The sequence below is a fragment of the Alligator sinensis genome, unplaced genomic scaffold (genome assembly GCF_000455745.1).
Source record: "Alligator sinensis unplaced genomic scaffold, ASM45574v1 scaffold447_1, whole genome shotgun sequence".
NCBI classification, from domain to species: Eukaryota; Metazoa; Chordata; order Crocodylia; family Alligatoridae; genus Alligator; species Alligator sinensis.
The window spans coordinates 1043588-1064509 of NW_005842123.1; the positions used below are offsets into that span (position 1 = coordinate 1043588).

Consider the following 20922-nt stretch of genomic DNA (forward strand, 5'->3'; position numbering starts at 1 on the left):
GTGAACCGATAATACAATAAGAAATAGCTAGACCATATTTAAGTTAGCACTACCATGTGGCCACAAACCATGTTAAGTACTTGTTATGCTTGTTTCCTGAGCATGAGATATATAAGGATGAATTGAGCAATAGGTATCCATGCCTAGATTATATTGTAGAGAAAATGGTTGTTTTTAAGCACTTTCATTTACATTTACCAAGGTCTCTCAAGAGTACCAAACCACAAGGCTACAATTTTCTTGCTATCTGAATTCGGTACACTGACCACAAAATGAATTTCTTCAATTGAATTGTTTCTTAGCAAACCAATAAAGCACTTCCCTTGGTCAAATTACCTTTTTATACTATGCAAGACATTTAGCAAGACAGCTAAACGTGAAAGCTTGGCCATAGCAATCCCCTGGCAGTTCTTTGAATGCTAAGGACAGCCAAATCCAGGCATTGGTGGCTCAGTAGCTATTGGTGATCCACAGGAACCTTGCAGTTTCAATTGAAGCTAAGATTCTAGGATTTCTTTGTTCAACAACAGATGCATGAAGGTAGGTGGTATCCATCACAGCAGCAGTGATTTGTCACTTTGTGTGGGCAGCTTACAGTTATAAACATGAACATAGGTATTGGGGAGAAAAAAATGATTCTTCAGCTTCTTTGGCCTTCCTCCTCTGATTCTACCTCTGTTCCCTAATATTCCAATCCCCCACTGCCTGGTTTGTCAAAAGTAGAATCATATTATCCACTTACTGTGTTAACTCTTTTGAAACTTCCTTCATGGTATATTTGTGTTCTCCTCATTTTCTTTGGACTCTGTTGCCCCTGAATGCCTTCTTTCCCCCTTTACCTTCTTTTCCTCATGCAGTGTGACCATAGGCAAGTTCTAAAGCCTGTATCTTTCCTTACCGACTTTTCCCATCCGTGCTCCTTTTCCAATGGTCTTTCTCATGCAGCTGCTTGCACTTCCTTCAGTTTGTCCAAAGCTATTCTAGTTCTTCTAATTTAGATGCAATTTCTGCTTCACTCTCAGCAGTGGTGTTAGGCTTGCTGTTAGAAAAAATGGATAATAATTATTGTTACATGTAACTCACAGAAAACCTGAGGCACTGAGTAATTACGTTATTTTCCTTAACTTAAGAGCCTGACTTCTCTTTAATATTGGGAACCTTTTCCTCCAATGTGGCAGTATAAAGGAGGCTTTAAAGTGGGTGCATCTACATGTGCTATTAGCACACAGCAGTAAACTGCGGCGCATATTGCACTGGAGTTTATTGCTCCCAGGCCCACTGTTTGAACATGCACCTGGGACTGCAGCATGTTGAGCCCGGTTGGAGTAGCCCCATCTGGCAGGGGACCCCGCTGAGTCAGCCTGCCAGCCCAGGGCTGTTCTGACTTGGCTCAACATGTTGCGGAGGGGCTGGCTGGGGCACAAGAGTGCTTTGGTGTGGGAGCTGTCTGCCGGCTAGCCCCAGACTGAAGCATCCTTGTACCCTAGCCAGCCAGGTCAGCATCTACATGTGTGTTGCTGTGCATGAAAAAACTCTGCAGCAGCGTAGTACTTGTACTACCTTTTTAGTACTTGTATTTACAAGTTCTACCCTGCTGCAGAGTTAATTAGTTTCCTGTGGCCCAATATAGATGCGTAAACATGTAGATGCGAGACATTTACTGTTGAAATAATTAGTCAACTCTGCAGTAAATGTCATGTGTAGATGCACTCAGTGAATATAAATGTAATTTACTGCTACTTTGAAACCCCTCTGTGATGCCAGAGCAGTTAAAAGGGCTTATAGCATAAATAAGAATGAAGGCCACAAAGTTGGATGTAGAATCCCAGTAGTCTGACTTTCAGACAAAGTTAAAAAGTTTTTATTCTTGCTTTGCATCTGTTTACTATGACTTTACTAAGCTTGTGGCTGCATTTACTACAAGGTATGTTTTTATTGGCTTCTGAAAACCACAGGAAAAAAATATAGGTTTTTTTCCCAGCTAATATTAAAGTTGTTTGATTTAAAAATCTCTGAATTCAAAGCCTTAAGAGCTAAACAGCTGACAGAAATGCCACAACTATGGCCAAGATAACTATTGGCTCCAAAATGTATCTTGGTTATCTATTTATGTTAAAAGTAAGCCAATTAATATGGGAACAACAGGGTCTGAATTATTGAGAGACATGTTGGGTAGGGCTTGATGTGGTGATTTCTGTTGCAACAGAGTACTTGGTTAAAAGGTGTGGAGGCCCACATTCTCTTCTCATCACTACTGTCTTCCCATTAATTGACATATTGTGGTGATTTTTCTCCGTTTGCTAGAAAGAGGTGAACTCTCCAAAGCCAGATGAAAATTTTCAGTCAAGTAGGTTTTTTTAACTGAAAATTGCACCTTTGGATCGAAAGTATTCTGAATTCAGACCGGGTTTGGTAAATAATTTCAACAAGGGAAAAATTCATAATAGTTTAACATTTCATTTTTTAAATGTTAAAAAATAACAAGAGGCAAGGATTTCTTAGGGTGATATCTTTTATTGGCCCAGCTGTGTGGTTGGGATAGAGTTAGACAAGCTTTTAAGTATCAAGTCATTCTGCAGGTCTGAGGAGACAAGTTAGTACAACAAAAGTAAAAACATTTGGAAGAAGGGGAAAAGAAATTCCCAGGGGCAGCACACAAACAATTAGCAGAAGAAAAGAAGCTGAAAACTGGGAGATCTAGGTCTGTCAAAAGGAAGGATGGTCATTATCACCTTTCTTGTGTGGGAAGAATTTAGGAATGAGGTGGATATAATGTGCCTTAAAGCCAATATCAGTGTTAAATCCTTGGATCGTAGTGTTCAGCCAGCTTATGAATTTTTGTTCCCCACTTACCATTTTAAAGGTATTAGGTAGATTTCCCTTGCGCATGAGAAAAGTGAAGTCAGAGAGGGAGTGTCTGTTCTGTGAAAAAATGTACTCCTAATGGTGTATGTGTGTGTCTGCCCTTTATATTTTTGGTGTGAGAGTTCGTTCTGATGCTGCTGTTTTCGTTGCTGTTTAGTTTCATCCATATAGTTGCTACGAGGGCATGTGGTGCATTGAATCAGATACATCATATTTTGGAAAAGGCATGTGTAGGATCCATGGATTCTGATGGTTTCATTATGTGGGATGTTGATTATTGTAGCAGTGGAGATGTATTGACAAGTTAAACATTTCTTGATAGAGCAATGCTGTGCCCCACTTGATGTCTGTTGAGCAGTGGAGAGTTTGCTTCTGATGATGAGCTGGGTAAGGTTAGGGGGTTGTTCGAAAGCTAGGAGTGGAGGGGCTGGAAATATTTATCTAAAGGTGTGATTTTTGTCGCGTATAGGCTGTAGTTGTTTAATTGGTTCCAGTGTGAAGTGGTAGGTGACCACCAGAGGTGTGCAATCACAGGAGGGTTTGCTTTGGGTTAAAGTGGGGCATTTGGATAGCTCTTTCAGTTGTATAGTTTATTTCTCTACTGGCGTGTCCTTGTTTTATAAAGGAAGATTTTAGACTGCAGGTGGACATCACAAGTGTTCCCCTCAGAGCATTTGTTTTGGTACCTAAGTGTCTGACTATAGATTACAGCTTTTTTGGTGAGCTTGGGATGACTGTTGGTCTTGTAGGCATAGGAATGGTGGGCCCTGGGTTTTTTTATGTATATGTAGTAGTTTGTAGGTGCCATCCCAGTTGCGGATTATAGTATCTAGAAAGTCAGTATTTGTGTAGGAGCATTCCAGAGAGAATTTGATTGAGGGGTAATAGTTGTTAAACCTGTGGTGGAAGTCAGTAAGTGAATCCAGGCATTTAGTTCAGATGATGAAAATATCATCTCTGTAACACAGGTATGGGGCAAGGTTCGTGGTGCAGTTTCCTAGAAATTCTTCCTCCATGAAGAGGTTCGCATATTGAGGAGCCATCTTTGAGCCCATAGCTGTGCCCATAGTTTAGAATGGGTTAGGAGAAGTGTCAGTTTTTGAAAGTGAAGCTGTTGTGGGTGACGATGAAGTGGATGATATGTGCAACATATTGTTTCAAATCTGTGTGTGCCTCACCTCAGTCCCTGGAAAAATCATGGAGCAGGTCCTCAGGGAACCCATCTCTAAGCACTTAAAGGAGAAGAAGCTGTTTAGGAACAGTCAGCCTGGATTCACCAGGGGCAAGTCATGCCTGACCAACCTGATTGCCTTCTATGATAAGATGACTGGCTCTGTGGATGCAGGAAGAGCAACGGACATGATATACCTCACTTCAGCAAGGCTTTTGATACAGTCTTCCAACATATTTGCAAGCAAGCTAAGGAACTATGGATTGGAGAAATGGACTTCAAGGTGGATAGAAAACCAGCTGGATCATTGGGCTCAAAGGGTGGCATAAACAACACATTCCCCCCAGCAGCTGGCAGGGCACAGCTGTGCTGGCGGCAGCAGGAGCACAGCGGTGGTAAGCACGGAGCTCCTGCAGACGCCACCAGTGCTGGTGGAGGTGGGGGGTGGTGAGCGCTGACCAGGGGTCGGCAACCACTCACAGGTGCTGTCAGCAGCAGCCAGCAGGGATTGCAGACCACCCACACACGCCACCGGCAGTGTTGGCAGTGGAGTAGCCAGCGGCGACCGCACACAGGTGCCACCAACACTATCAGCAGCACCTTTTTGTAGGGGGTGCACACAGTGCACCCCCTATGCATCACCCCTGAAGGGGAGTAATCAATGGCTCAATGTGTAGTTGTCAGCTGATCTCAAGTGGAGTGCCTCAGGAGTCAGTCCTGGGGCTGATTTTGTTCAGTATCTTCATCAATGACCTGGAAGTTGGGATGGAGTCCACCTTCAGCAAGTTTGCAGATGACACCCAGCTGAGTGGTGTACTAGATATGCTGGAGGGTAGGGCTAGAATTCAGAGACCCCAACAAATTGGAGGACTGGACCAAAAGAAATCTCATAAGGTTCAATAAGGAGAAGGGCAAAGTCCTGCACTTAGAACAGAACACTGCACCACTACTGGCTGGGGACCAACTGAGTAAGCAGCAGCTCTACAAAAAAAAGACCTGGGGGTTACAGTGGACAATGAGATGAATACTAGCCAACAGTGTACCCTTGTTGTGAAAAAGGCTAATGGCATACTGGGCTGCATTAGTAGGAGTGTTGCCAGCAGATTGAGGAAAGTGATTACTTCCCTCTATTCACAACTGGTGAGGACACATCTGGACCACTTTGTCCAGTTTTGGGCCCCTCACTACAGGACGGATTTGGACAAATTGGAGAGAGTCCAGTGGAGGGTAGTGAAAATGGTTAGGTACACCGTGTGGAATTATACAAGTATGTGTTCATGCAAATTTGCACATAAAAGGCATGACTGTGGATAAGTGCATAATTGTGCATAATTTAACTGTGGCAGGCTCTATGCCTCCACCTCCATGATTGTGGAGCACAGAGCTGTGTGGCTAGACAGCCTGGTAAGTGGGGAGAGGAGCTTCTGCCTGCAGGAGGGGGTGGACATAGGGTTTGTTGGTGGGTGTGGAGGTGTGTGTGGGGCTTGTGGGTGAATATGGGCTGTGTACCATTGGGCCAGGCCAGCTGACTCAGTGCCCCATGTGGGGCTTCCAGCTCTCTAGTGGGAAGCCGCATGTGGAGGCAAGTAGGAGCCTACCTGGCTACAGAGGTGAAGTTGGGGGGGAGGATGCAGAATCAGAGTCAGAGCCACAACAGCTGCCTGCTTCCTCCTCTGCTTTGTATGTGAATATATCTTAATGAGTTTTTTTTCCCCAGGCTAATTGTGGGGGGGAAAAACACCTCCTCTTATATTTCAAGTAAATACTGTACTGTCTCTGTGTAGCTGTCTCCTCCGGCCTGAAGAAAAAAGGCCCGCATTTGAAAGCTTGTCTAAATCTTTCCCCACTACAACTAAAGAAATCCTTGCCTCACATACTTCCTGAGCCAGCATGTATAGAGCATCCCTAAAGCTATGAAAATATGCTAATTCTTTTTTTTTCCTAAGTAAAGTTTTGAGACCATATTCACAGAATCAAACTAAGAACATTTTTAAAATTGGGGGAAGTTTGTTTTGGCAAAAAAATTGAGGCATTTTTATTTTGGGTCAATGGCTGCCTCCCATGTAGTTTAGGCTCCAAATGAAAAATCGGGTTTTTTGTACAACCATGATTTGCAAATTTCACACAAGCAAGTAGGGGAAATGACTAAGGATCATGTTTTTAAAGGTATTTGGACACTTAACTGTCATTGATTCAGAAATTGATTAAAATATGTGGCCTTTGCAGATGTTGTAATTTTTCTGAAGTTTAACCTACAAGTTTATTACTAAAAGCCTAGATGCCTTTCCTAAAGTTCTCTGTGAAAATAGAAACTCATCACAAAATATGTCTCTGAACTTAGTGACTCTTTGAATAATAAAATATTTTCCTATATAGTACACAATACTTAGGTAGTAAGCAGAATGAGTCCTACTCTGCCAGTACTGGATGTTTTCACATCAGTGCATCATTAAGCCATATGCATTTAGCACCTCTCCTTTATTTTGTGTACAGGATTAGAAAGAGGAATGTGTCTGTATTATTTTTGTACATATTTTTTCAAAATCTCTCATTGTGCCTCTTCCATTGCCAATTTTGTAACAAAGCATATGGTTCCTTAGCTTCTATTTCTCTTAGTTAGCAAAATTACAACATGAATTCATTTTGGACCTCTGGTTTAAAGTTGCAATTGTGGCAATTTGCCTTGAGTTTGATAGGCCATTCTGCTTCCTAGTTGCCAGTCCACTTAGAAAGAAGCCATTCTTCCATGCTTGTAATGGGAAAAACACTGAGTATTACTTTCCAGTGTCGATTTATCTTTAGGCTGAACTGCACAGAATCAAAAATAGCATAAAGAGCTTGTTGAGCAATGAAGAATGAGTTCTGAAGTTGACAGGGCAAAGTGACTTCAGAATTTGAAGATCTGCCTCTGTCCATAGAGGCCCCAAGGCTTCTGAACTGAGGCAGTGAGGGCCAGGGATTGTAAAATAGGCTTCTTTTAAATTTTGGTATCTTACCATTCAGATTATCCCAGTGCAAGGTTTTCTCATCTGTGTATTTAATTTGTTTTATGTTAGTATCTATGCACGAGGGTAGTGTAATTTTATCATAGTATGTCAATTGTTCTGTTTTGCAGAAGAAAACAGGAGATGACTCAGAAGACTGCAGAGGAAGAAGAAAGATATCATAAAGAAATTGGACAGTAAGTAATTGCCTAGGTACACTAAATACACTACATATAATGACCAGTTAAATATACTAGACTTCATGAAAAGAATTCTGGCAATATCTTTTAAGCAAACATTCCTGTTTTGTCAATATGCAAATCTTTACTAGTTTTTTTCTTTTTAACAAAAAAAATTTCAGTGAAGAATAGAAAGCTGATTTTCCTTTCCTTTCCTTTCCCCACTGTTGTCAACTGCAAACTCCAAAATTAAGGATGAACAGGTGAAAAAAAATTCAGTAAAACTCCAAATTATTACTCAACCAGCTGACATGTATTATTTATTATAGCCTGTTTGTTCTCAGTGGTGGCAGATAACAGAAAAAGGAGCAATGGTATTAAGTTGCAGCAGGGGAAATTTAGGCTAGATATTAGGAAAAACTTTCTCACTAGGAGAGTGGTAAAACACTGGAAAAGGTTACCCAGAGAGGTTATGGACAGCATTCCCTCTAAGCTGTGCGGCGTGTGTGGTTGTGCAGGCATGCCTGGCAGTGCTGTATGAGCATGTCTGCGTGGCCACGCATGTCACACAGCTTAGAGGGAATGCTGGTTATGGATTCTCCATCCTTGTAGGTTTTTAAGACCTGGCTAGAGAAAGCCCTGGCTGGGATAATCTAGCTAGGGATGGTCCTGCTTTGAGTGGAGGGTTGGACTGGATGACCTCCTGAGGTCCCTTCCAACCCTAATTTTCTATGATTCTGCTCACTTGGAGTAGTATTGGATCTTCCAGCATTTGCTCCTGGGGACACTGATACACGAGACGCTCCAGGCGCTTTAATTAGAGTAGCTCTCAGAGTGTCTGTCCCTGCCTCACCCCCAGAGCATGTGTATAGACAGCCTTAGAGACTAACGGATTCAGAGAGGCATAAGCTTTCCTGGGCATCTGATGCATCTGACAATGTAAGCTGTTGTCTGTGAAAGCTTGTGCTTCTCTGAACCAGGTGGTCTATAAGGTGCCACCCTACCTTGGTTTTTATCCAACTTCAGCCCAGCATGCCTAATTACTTCTCTAAGTTAAGACAAGATAGCTTTCTAAAAGAGATGTTACAGCTCAAACAGAAGCTCATATAAAAAATTGTTGATGGAGTTTAAGTTCTTTAACTTGTCTTGTGCAGAGTCAGACTAGAGGATCCATAAGTGTTTCTCCTGGCTTTACAATCAGTCAAGGGTGCTGAGAATTGGCTTCTCCAGAGCATACCCCAGTGTGACATCAGACCAGTTCGTGTGGTTACTATGCATATGTATCTGCAGGGACTTGAATTTCCTTCAACTTCTATGAACCTTTCCCTCATTTAGGTTATTGAGAAAACTGTTGTTACAGGCCATAAACAGCATCAAAATGGCTAGTTAGCAGATTTGCACACGTTTTACCATAAGTCATGTGCATTAGTTCTGCTGGTGAATAAAACAGTAGACACAAATATACAATAAGAGTTATGCTTTTTAAATGAATTGGATGGAAATAATTTGTAATCAAAAGTAACAAAATATTCTTTGAATTATGTAATATTTTTTAAATCGGAACATTAAGCAATATGTTTTGTGTTTGTTAGGATAACAGCAGAGGAAGAGAAATTTAAGAAACAATGGGAAGAGGACTGGGCACCTAAAGAGCCACCTAAAACTGTAAAAACTGTGACTGCTGAAGTTCACCATGCCCCTTCTCCTAAACACAGAGGTAAACAACAGATTCTGTCCTGTTCCCTAGGGAAAATGGTGCTGGAGGAACAGTATCAGTCTTGGATATATAGAATATTTCACCAGTTCAATTTTAACATGTTATAGACATGAGTAAAAGTTAATACTTCTTGATTGTTTGCAAACCTATGAGATGTGTGCTTACTGGTATCTAGGTTACAAATCCCACCACCAGGCTTAACTGTAAGCCTTGTTACAGCCTCCGCAAAAAAATATGTTGGCCTGGAAACTGAGCTATCCCACCTAGAGATACTGAGTCTTCCCAGCCAGGACTGAGGTGCCATTCCCAGCCAGGACTGAGGAGAGATTTACTTTGCTGTTGTCCATATTATTTTTATTCAGCAGGTTCTGTAAGCCTCAGAAATGTCAACCTCTGGCAGATTTCCCAAGTAGTAATGGTATAATTTTCATTGAACTGCTCTCAATTGGAGATGCTTTTATGCTGAACACTTAAAAAAACAAACAAACTGGTGCCTCAATGGGAGCTAAGCTGTTTTATGAAAGTCTGCCCCAAATGCTTATATGCTGGATGTATGCACATGTATGTGTGAATCTGAGAAAATTTCATAAAATGTGCTACATGCTCTAATTTAATATCTATGAAGAAAATATTTTCTTCATAATAAATTACAGGATTTAGGGGCATTTTGTTACCTCAGAGCCCAATGTCAGTATTTTAACTCTTTATCTAGTGAGTAATCAGCTATGCGGACATCATTTTCATGATTGGTGTCTGACCTGGGAGAGATCTTGGGGAAATGGAGTGGTTGAAGGTAGAAATTTAATAGTCAGCTTTCAAACTGAGGTGGAGTAAGTGGATGCTCTCAGTTCATGTTGGGGAGAATGGTGGTCTCCCTCTCTCATATTTTTTCCTTAATAAAAAAAAATGGAATTCATGTTTTTGGCTCAGAGGGGTAGAACCTCTTGCTAGACAGTGCTCCTTCAGTCTGCCTAGCAACAGATGGCAGCAGTGCACAGGGCAACCCTGATTGGCCGACCTGGACTGCTCAGAGTCAGCCTGCGCCTTCCTGTAGCACAAAGTGGGATTGTTCTGCTTCCTACTTGGCTAGAGTAGTAGGGCATTTTTACACATGTAAGTGTCACTGCAACACTTGCAGTTGTATAAGCAGTGAAATGTGTGTCAGCGCTGAGAAAATGATGGCACTGCACTTTTGAACTAAAACACATAGAGGTGCTTTAGTTCAAAAGTGCACTGCCACCATTTTCTGTATGCTGGTGTGCATTTTGCTGCTTATACAACTGCACGTGATGCAGTGCAACGTGTGTCAGCTTGTATGCAGAGCAGACTCGATTAATCAAGTCTGCTTCAAAGCGGCGGATCTCCAGTGCATTGCAGGACAAAAAAGTATGTGTATAAATGTCCATGGAGTCCAGCCAGAGTTACACACTATTGGGGTAAGTGAGGAAGAAGCAGGAGCAGTGCATCCTGGGATGCTAGAGGACTGCTGTGACTTCTTTAGAAGGGTAAGTTGTACAGACATTCACTGTCCCAGGTGAGAGTGACTTAACACTGGTTGCTCCCAAGTTATTTTTTCCCTTTCAGCAGTCCAAGTCTTGAACATCTGTACACTCATGTTTTCTTCTGAGAGACCAGCAACTCTCCCAAGAAAAAGAGAATGTCTGTATGTGACTAGTTTTAGCAGTTTAGCTTTTTTGGACTCAGGTGTTGGAAACTTCTTAAGGTCACCCAAGAGAGAAACACGTGTATGGGAACAAGCCATTGACCTACTCAATAGTTACTTTGTAGCTACCATTCTTCCAAAAGGGCAAGTGGGGTAACCTTGGGAAATCACTTTGCTTCTCCATGCTCCAGTTTCCTCTCTGGTTAAATAGGGGTGATGTTACTTGCCTCCTGCAGAGTGCTTTTGAGAGCTATTCATAAAGAGCATAATGTAAGAACTAGATTTCATCATTATTACTGTATTTACTTGAATCCAAGATGAAGTTTTTTCCCTTATTTAGCACAGGGGAAAAACAAGCTTCATCTTGAAGTTGAGTATCAGTGCTCTGGCTCTGGCACCAGCTCAGCGCCATGCCCAGGCCAGAGATGCAGCCTCTGCCTGCACCAGGCTGGAACTGGGGCCAGAGCTACTGTTGCTGCAGCTGCTACTGCTGTGGCTGGGGGGGGGGGCGCGAGGGCGCGAGACGGCAGCTGCTCCTGCTGTGGCTGCTGCGGCTGCCAAGAGTCAGCAGTATCTGTGGTGACTTGGGCCAGGAACCACTAGCTAGGGCCAGGGTTTAGGTAGCAGTGTGGGGTTGGAAAACAGGCAGGGATAGGGCAGTAGCACACATAGGGATCAGAGGGGTGGGGATGGGGCAGCAGCATGTGTCAGGGATCAAGCAGTAGTGCATGTCATGGAACAGGCAGTGGATTGGACAGCTAATGAGATATGGGGGTGGGTGGCAGTCTGGGGAATTAGGCAAGGGGATTGGGAGGTAATAATGGTATGAAGGTGTCAGGGATTGGGCATGGTATTAGGCAACATTGGAAATCTGGGGGATTGGGAGGCAGTGAAGATCTGGAGGCAGTGGCAGTGTGGGTTGAGGATCAGGTATGGAAACAGGTGGTGGGGCACAGGGATGGGGGGTAAATAACAGGGGGCAGGCTGCCTGTTTTTCCCCCCCTCCCCCGGCCCCCCATGATTGGGGGCAAGTTTAAGACAACTCTCCAGCAATTAGATTCTATAAATGGAAAATTATAACCAATTTGTAATTTTCCATTTATAGAATGAATTATTGAGGTGTCATCTTACATTCACAGTCATCCTGGATTTGGATGACTGTGAATCATCCAAATACGGTATTTGTTTTTCATGCACTAATATGGATCTTTTTCATGTATAATGCAAGCTCGTTTGTGACTGCATGCACATTCTATCCCCTGACTAAATACTTGGCCCCTAAATAAGTCACATCATCTGGTACCTAATATTCCATGCTTTTGCACCTTGTAAAAATAAGCAAGGCCCAGGTTTCAGCAAATACTTCTGCAGTTCTTGTATCTTATGCACAAAGAACGGAGGCACCTGCTTAACTTTAAGAAAATGAGGAGACTGTCAGGCTCACTCTTACTGGGCCTACTTTCATGGTTTTATTTAAACATGTTTGTAAGTGTTTCTGGGTCAAGGGCTCAAGTCCATTTGCCAGCTTTTCAAGCAGATTAATTAGCAACCTACTTGAACTAATCACTAGAGTGGAACAAATGTCCATATCTCCTAGATGGGTTACAAGAGGTTTTTTGATGCACATGCTCTTTACTTTTCTGTTATTGAATTCCTTCCTGTTGTCCTTACTTCTTTTCTCCTCTCTGTTATTCCCTTCTTGTCACTTTCCCACCACTGCAGATTTTTAGCCCAAATTGTACACTCTCTACAGTCCAAAACTCCATTTAAGTCAGTGGTCATATTTTCTTCATAGGATTTGTCAAGGGAACAAATCTCCTCTGTAATAAGGTGCCATTTGTACACTGTAACTTTTCATAGAAGAGTTGTGCATTAGCGGTAAGAGTGGCTCAGCTCTCTGAAGGCAGTGGAAGTGCTCTGAAGCTTATTTTTAACTAAGAAACTAACTCCAGTGGTGGGGGTGGCAGGGGTATGGCCAGATGCTGGCTGGCATGGCAGGGAGGGGGTTTATCCCCCTCTGCCCGCTCTGCCCCCAGGGGGCTGCAGTGGGGGGCTGCCAGCCCCGAGTGCCGTCCTTCTCTCCCTGCATGGGGCGAGTGCTGGAATAAGCTCCTTCCCTGCCCCCTCCACCAGATGCCAGAGGGAGGGGGGAAATAACCCCTCTCTGTGCCCCAGCACCTAAGGGGGCCATGCTGGCTGGCCTCTGGCCATGCCCCCACTCCTGCCGCTGGAGTGGTGAGGGGGCAGAAATTGTGACAGGGCAGCACCCCGTGTCATGGTTTCCCAGGAACGCAAGCCTCTTCCTGGCAGGGAGCTGCGCTGCGGGCAGGGGCGGGGCAAGTAGCAGTGGTGCTATGGGAGGTTTGGGGGACTATGGCTGGCCCTTCAGGCCCCGATGTCACCGCTCGCCCCATGCAGTCTGTGGCAGCTCTGACTGCCCTGCCCCTGTCTGCAGCGCAACCCCTGATGGGAAGAGGGTTGCGCTCCTGGAAACCTTGACGGGGTACTGCCCCTGTCACGGTCCCTGCCTCCTCACCACTCCTGCGGCAGGGATGCAGGGTGGCCAGAGGCTGGCCAGCGTGGGTGCCAGGGCACGGAGGAGGGTTATTTTCCCCCCTCCCTCCGGCATCTGGCAGAGGGGACAGGGAAGGAGCTTATTCTGCTGCTTGCCCCATGCAGGGAGCAATCAGTAGCGGCATTTGGGGCTGGTAGACCCCGGCTGTGGTCCCCTGGGGGCAGAGGGAGCAGAGGGTGAATAAATCCCCTCCCTGCCCCTTCTGCCTCAGGGGGCCATGCTAGCTGGCATCTGGCCATGCCCCCACCCCAGCTGCTGAAGCAGTGAGGGGAGAGTCCCAGGCAGATACTGGCTTGGATCTGTGGCAGTGGGACAGGGCCAGTCCAATTGAGGCTACTGCCAGGGCTGGCCACACCACCCCTCCCACCCTACCCCCCCATATCACAGATTCCCTGCAGCCGAAGATGCATTCTAGCATCCCCCAGCTTCTGGCCTGAGCCAATGCAGACATGTGTCTGCATTTTCTGAATGTCTGTTCACTTGCAAATTGGTTCAGTCTAGGCAGGTTAGACTAACCTGCAAAGATTGAATCAATTCAGGCTCTGGCTTTTTGAATGTCTGTCCCTAGCCCTGGAGATCGGGAGATCTGGGTTCCATTACTGACTCTGCCACAGCATTGCTGCATGACTTTGGACAAGTTGCTTAATTTTGTGCTTCGATTCCCCAGCTAAAACGGGGAAGATGACACTTCCTTTCTCTCACTTGTCTATTTAGATTGCAAACTTGGAGGCAGGGTCTTTCTCTGACTACACGCCCTCCTAGAGCTGTGCCACAATTGGGTAATATTGTCATATAAATGTAATACTGCTGTTTTCTAGGAAGGGGAAAGGGTAGTGTTTTCCTTTTAATCTGTACCAGATCATTGTTGATGGTCAAATTTGTGAGTAGTCGCCATGATCCTCCCGCACGATGATCCTCCCCCAGCTTCAGTGCACTGCAGGTGCTTGAAGCTGCTTGGAGATCCTTTATTTCATTTAGGTAATTCCTGATGTACCTAATATTGTAATAACATGTAAAGCCTCACATCATTGCTTCTTCTTTATTTCATGGAAGCCTCTAGTTGCACTCTCATTTCTGTCTCCTTATTTCCTTCCCCCTTTGTTTCTTTAGTAGATTTAAAGGGAATTGCATGTGACCAGCTTACAGCGGATGACATGGATGGAATGAGCATGAAGCAGGACAAACAGGTTTGCTGTTCAGCCATAACTTCCTGTCCTGATTCAGATTCTTCCTATACTTCACTTCCTCCTGACAGTCTGTTTTGACACTGAACTGAGTGCTTCCTATTTTTCTCTGTTTCATGGGTAGGATAGTGTCCGTTTTATTTGAATAGTAAATGCTAACATAGTTACAGAGCTGAGAATATATATTGCCATTATTGTTCTCCAGAGATACCTGAAATGAATGCAAAGACTGTGGAGAAGAACAAAAATGAGAAATCAATGTAATTAATAGTGTTATTTATCAACATCAGATTTATTAATAAGTCAATGGATTTCTTGTGTGGTGCTAAATGGCTGTTTATTTTTACTTTAAGGATGTAGCTTTTAGGAAAGTATTTTAAAAAGAACATAAAGATTGAGAAATGGAGATTTTTTTCTCTCAGTGTTTCTCTGCAGCACGCAGGCTTGAAAGTTGTTTAATCAATAACTTGATTTTGTTCAGTAGGTTATGGCTAAACGATTGTCATGATCACTCTAAAGCATTGGGTATGACTGTAAATTATGGCACTAAGAGTGACTGTGTGTCTTGAATAACTAGCTCATATAAAATATATCAATAAAAATTAAGATGAACATATCGGTACATGTACATATAAAGCCTTTTGATCAATGCTGTTAGAAAGTAATTGTCATTTCTTACCAAAGTTTTGTTTTTACTCCTCAAATAGTTTTTAACCTGTTGCAAGTATATCTGGGTTGTTCTAAACCATTATTGGACTTTTCTTCAACAAACACTTTTCTTTGCATTTTTATAGCTTTTGGATGGTTTTATCGGTATGAAGGAAAATTTCCAACAATCCGCAAGGTATACAGCATATAGAGGTGTAAATTAGAGTTTGCTGTGGGTTTTGTGTTTACCTTTCCTTCTTTCTCTCTTATCATTCTTCAAATAAATGGTATAATAAGTGTACATTTATTTGTAACCACTGCGGCAAGTATCAAGCTCCTTTACATCACATGGACTCAGAAACTTCAATTTTTTTTGTACTTGATATACGCATGTGTAGATGGGTTTTTCTGGAGTGTGCCTGTGAGGTCTGATCCTTTTGAAGTACTGAGTGATTTCAAGGGGAATTGAGAGCTGGCAGCTTCTTGCAGGAGATGCTCATCCTGTTGTATGTCTGACTCAATAGGGTAGACAGCACAAATCTCACACTATCTGTAAGCCATCAAAATAGTGCTTAACAGAGATCTTCCAGAAGCAGAAATTCAGTGAGAATTGACAGCTTAGTTTTTATTATTGCTTTTAAAAATCTCTCAGTAAGTGGTGTCCTAAGTGGTGAGTAGGCTTTTGTGCAGGAATAAATTTCACACATAATGGATGAAGATAATCAAAACATGCTTCTAAAGTCTGATAAAAGGATAGTATGGTTTGAAGTATTACCTTTAAGTCATGCAATACTGTTTCAAATAACATCCTATTCCTGTTCTCACTTTCTGTTTCCAATATTTTTTGACACTTACAGAGCTTCTGCCATTGTTGTCTAACCCAGAGGTTGTCAACTAGGGGTACACATACCCCCAGGGGTACTTGGAAAGGTACTTGGGATTATGCGCGGGCAGACGGGGATGGAGTACCACCACCCACCACCCCGTGCTGCCACCTCCCAAGAGCAGGACCGGGGGGAAGAGGAGAGTGGCTCCCCTCTGCAGGCTGCACAGGCGCTGCCCAGACGCGGTGAGGGGCTGGAGGGAGCTCGCGCGTAGCAGCTGCTGCTGCTGCGTGCAACCCCCCACCTCCTCCCCCGGCTCCGTGTCCAGCTGCTGCCACCCCCTCCCCACCACTCCCTGTCTGGCTGCTGCCACCAGAAGGGGTACACTCCTTAAAAAAGGTTGAAAACACCTGGTCTAACTGGTTGATGTTCAGAACTGGTGGTGCCATCATATGGCCAAATCCTGCATTGCTCATATATCAGTTCTCTTACAGTTCTAGGTGTGCAGAGGAGTCAGGATAACAACTTTAATGCAAGCTTCATCTATCATGGACACTATTGAGAACAGGGGTGGCTAACCTGCAGCACGAATGCCACAAGTGGTGCACAGTCTCTGTGTGTGGCCCACAGCAGATCAAGGAGGGAGCAGGGTACACAGGAGCAGATAGGGGAGGAAGCAGAAAGCAAAGTAGCAGTTTTGTCAAGGAACACAGGAAAGGAAGCAGGCATCAGAGCAGCAAATCAAACAGGGAGCACAGGGAAGCAGAGAGCACAGGGCGCATGAAGCACTCGGAAAGGGTGCGAGTCTAATTTGTGTCATGTCTGGCAAAAAGGTTGGCCGCCTCTAATATAGAGGATCCTGTTTTACTACCCTGCCAGAGGAGAGATGTCAGAGTTATTTCCCTATGCATAAACCAGGTAACAACTGCACATTTTAGATATCACTTAGAACTTGTATCTCAGATGCAAATGACCACCATTTATACAGTTAGGTTATGTAAGAGAAAAACATGATTCTGTTTTGAAAGTGCTAACTTGTTAGAATAAATAAATGACTCCCCTGTGCACCTCTACATTGATATTCTTTAAGCATCTATATTGCTTTTGTAGGCCTTCAAAACAATTTGAAAATATTAATAAAAGCCTAATGCAACTCTCTTGAAGTATATTGCACAGTGGGTATGTCAACATGAGATACTTTCCTGTGCAATAAACTAATCTACTGCACAGTAAAGTGACACTGTCTACCCATGTGCACCATTTACTAAGCAGTAGATACTGCAGAGTAATATTTATGTAGACAATGACAAATTTGCTCCTTGTCAGCCTAAGCAGCAGGGGGCCACAGGGGATAGGGAACTCCCTCCCTGGTCCTGGTGCTGCTCAGCTCTCCGCAAGAGCTGGGAACCAGTCAGCGCCAGGACTGAGCTCTCTGCCCCCTGTCCCAGCTCCTGGCTCGGAGCTGGCTGCTCTGGAGGGTGAGTGAGGGCTGAGAATCCAGCTCTCATCTGTCCCCTGGAGCATAGAGTGCACCATAGTTTCATAGTAGTTTCATAATAGTTAGGGGCCAGAAAGGACCTAAATAGATCATCTAGTCTGATCCTCCGCCACTGGCCGGAGCACATGCTGGGATCACACGACCCCAGACAGATGTTCATCCAACCTCCACGTGGGGCTGCTCTGGGGGACAGGTGAGGGCTGGATTCCTAGCCTCCACCCACTACCCAAAGCAACCAGCTCCCTGCCAAACAGGGCAGATGCTGGTGGCCCTGTTTCTCCCCCACCTTCTCCCACCTACCCAGCAGGAGGCTCACTGGCAGCTATTCCACACTCGAGACAGCTCCTGGCTGGGGTCTTCCTGGCAGCTATGTCCCCCCACAGGCTTGGGGCCAGGAGAGCTCTGCTAGCTGCAGGGGCAGCTCTCTCCTGGCCCCGTGCACATCAGATCCTTTTTTAATGTGCATGGGGCCAGGAGACAGCTGCTACTGCAGCTGGCAGTTCTCTCCTGGCCCCATGCCTGCTGGGACCAGCCCTGTGCCCCCTGCCATCCCCCAGGCTAGCACCTGGGGGAACCTGGAGCTCCCCTGGCTGCTGCAGGGGGGCAGAGAAGGGCAGGAGCCACCCTGTACCAGGCTGCTCCTATTGGGAGCAAATCTGCTCCCAAGAGGGAGCATGTATAGATTTAGTCTCAGGAAGCCATACTGCTCAGTAAACCTACTATGATTTATTAGCACATGTAGATGCGTCCAGTGTGAACCAAAAGCCTAAAAAAGAGTATTTATGATCGAACCAGTTTTTGCTTTTTAAAAGTGTTTTTAAAATATTTGAAACTGGGAAATATAATTCATCTTGCTCAAAAACTGCAAACTAATTTTTATAAAATAAATTCACTTCCTCTTAAAGATATTTTTAGTTCAGAGCAAAACCCAAGGAACAAACTATGAATCCATAGGAAAAAATGGAAGGGGTTACGCTAGTCTTGTTTTTGCTTATAATAATGCATTTGGCTAGTATTGGTGGGTATTTGTTTGTCTTTTCTAGTACTAATAACATACACAGTTCAGTTCAGTGTAAATCTGTATAATCAGAAATAAGATGTTAACACCTAGCACATAGAGAAGAAAAATTTGTGTCTTTTTGTAAATAATGAGCTAATATCTTAGTAACTGTAAGGTGCAAACTATAGGTAGTTCTACACAAGACATGAAGTCATTGTAGTACAAATGATAAAAACACAGGCACAAGACATTGGTTTTGACTGCAGAAGCATGCAACTACTGAAACACATGGAACACATTAATTTTACCTGTTAAGACTACTCTTTCCATCAATAATAAAATTAACTGAAGCAAATAAAATATAACTTCATTGTACTCATCAGTTTAAGGTACCAGTTATTTGAATGTGGTAATTCCTTTAGTTTTTTGTTTTGACCAGAAAATAGAATGTTAGAATCCTTCCAAAAGTTAGACATATGACCCAATATGTCATATGGGTCATATGTCTTGCCAAGATTAGACATATGACCCAATACCTTTTCTCCAGTATTGTACAAGGAATGGCAGGGTGGCACCTTAGAGACTAGCTGGTTCAAAGAGGCATAGGTAACAACCTACTCTGTCAGATGCACAGTTAACTACCTGTTTCCAGTATTGTAGGACTGTTAAGTTTATCCTTAGTTATACAGAGATTGATTGTTGCATGCTTTTTCATTGCACCCTTGGGTTCCCAAACTGCTGAGAAGTTCTCCTGGCATAAAAGAGGAACAGCTCATGCTTTCCTCAGTATACTGCTTGTACTCTTCCAACCAAGCCTGGAGCCCTGTCCCTTGCTGCACTGGAAGCCACCTACCTGTAGCAAGCCAATTGATTCCTCTCTGCTGCACCTTGGTCATGAACACGAGCACAGCAGGGGTCCCCTGCCCTACCAGTTAACCTTGGCAAAGCCAGCTGATAGTCACTAAACTCTCAGCTGGCGTGCAAGTTTCATCTAACACAATTAGGACACAAACTTCAGAGCTTCTATCTGAAAGTTTCCATTGTATTAAAAGAGACTATTTTTTTCTCAAACGTGTAAGCTTTAAGATCTTTTTGTACAGTGTTAGCACTTATTTTTAAGGGGCCAGTACATATGAGGTACCTTTTAATCCTCTGGCTGCCATGAATATTCATTTGTCATCCCTAAAATTCACCACAGTCTTCATGTTGCAGTCTCCTTGCTTGGGGGTGATTCAGTTCCCTCTGACTGAAATTTCTCTTTACAACTGCTTGTTCTCTCTCTTATTATGCATGTCATGTAGTATTTTTACTGTGTGAAGCAAGAAAGGCTCTTTACAAAGTTTTCACTTCTGCCTGTAATACATGAGCACCTATCATGTAAATGCCTTCATTGTATCAGACAAGGTTCTTTGGGTAAATCTGATATCTTTTATTAGACCAAATAAATAGTTGGAAAAAAAATTCTTAGCAAACTTTTGGGCTTAAAAACCCTTCGTCAGGCTGAGGAAGCATCTGTAGTTGGTGTGTGCTCTTCCTGGATGGAATGAATAGTATCATGCACTTACTAAAAAGAAGTAATTTATGAATAGTGTAGTGCTTCTATCAAACCAAATATCCCACGCTTCAGTTTTTTCCTCTCCTGTACAATATTTAACTGCTTTGACCCATGCAGGAAGACATATAACCTCTCTGAATAGGGGCAAATTTCATTTCATATATCAGAGAACTTAATTCTTCTAAGACAGGTGCTTATGTATCTGAAGGCTCAATGAAGCTGAAAGTTTGTGGTGTTTTTAACTACCATTAAATAGACATGCTGTGCTTTTGTGTAATTAACAATTTCCCAGAAGGGGAAAGAAAAAAAGAAATCAAAGAGTGACAGTATGTGTGAGCAGAAGAAAAATAAAAAGGAAATGGAGTTTGAGCAAAAACTTGCCAAAGAAAAAGAAGGGATGTTGGAAAGAGAAAAACAGCTGAAAATTAACCGGCTTGTACAAGAGGTATGTTGTTTTAGGCTCTGTGCTATGTTTCTTTACAATTTCCTTCTTCTTGTTCCTGCTTTCCTTACTGAGGGAAAAAAACCCTTTTGACTCTAACAAGAATATTAGCCCCAGCTTAGTAAGTAAAGCAAATACCTTCAGGCCACCCCTTCCAGCCCTGTGCATGTGTGAGGATCCTGTTTCACTAAAATGCATCTTATTTATTACATTTAAAATACCTTGCTTAACTGGGACCTTGTTTGTTTGAGGGTGGTGGTACCTCAGCAGAACCCATTATGGATGTTCAGTATACCTTGCATCAGAGAAGACTTACCAAGCAAATGCTGGAAATGGTGCTCACCACTTTCCTTTTCTTATTCATAAGAACCTACCGAGTTCACAGCAGAAGTGGGCTGTGTGGCAACTCTTTCAATCTTGCAGGTTCCCCTGCGTACCTCCCTCCCACCCCCGTTGCTGAGGGGCTCTGGTGGCCCTGCTGCTTGTTGCTGACCGGCTGGGAGGCAAAAACAGTGCCATATTTAAAACAGTGTTTGTGCCTGCCTCCGCTCGATCAGGCACTCTCGGGCTGCTCTAGCCCGAGTGGCCGTTCTCACTGGCCAAGGGCTCACGAAACG

At 43.6% G+C, this 20922-nt stretch overlaps 1 protein-coding gene across 1 annotated transcript in view; it reads left to right on the forward strand.

Moving 5' to 3' along the window:
- Nucleotides 1-20922, forward strand: part of USH1C (USH1 protein network component harmonin) — a 99064-nt gene that overhangs the window by 39247 nt on the left and 38895 nt on the right. Inside the window, exons 14-16 of the mRNA XM_025205632.1 lie at nt 7152-7217; nt 8792-8916; nt 14265-14341. Of these exons, the coding sequence (XP_025061417.1) occupies nt 7152-7217; nt 8792-8916; nt 14265-14341 (268 nt within the window). The remainder of the gene's footprint in view (nt 1-7151; nt 7218-8791; nt 8917-14264; nt 14342-20922) is intronic.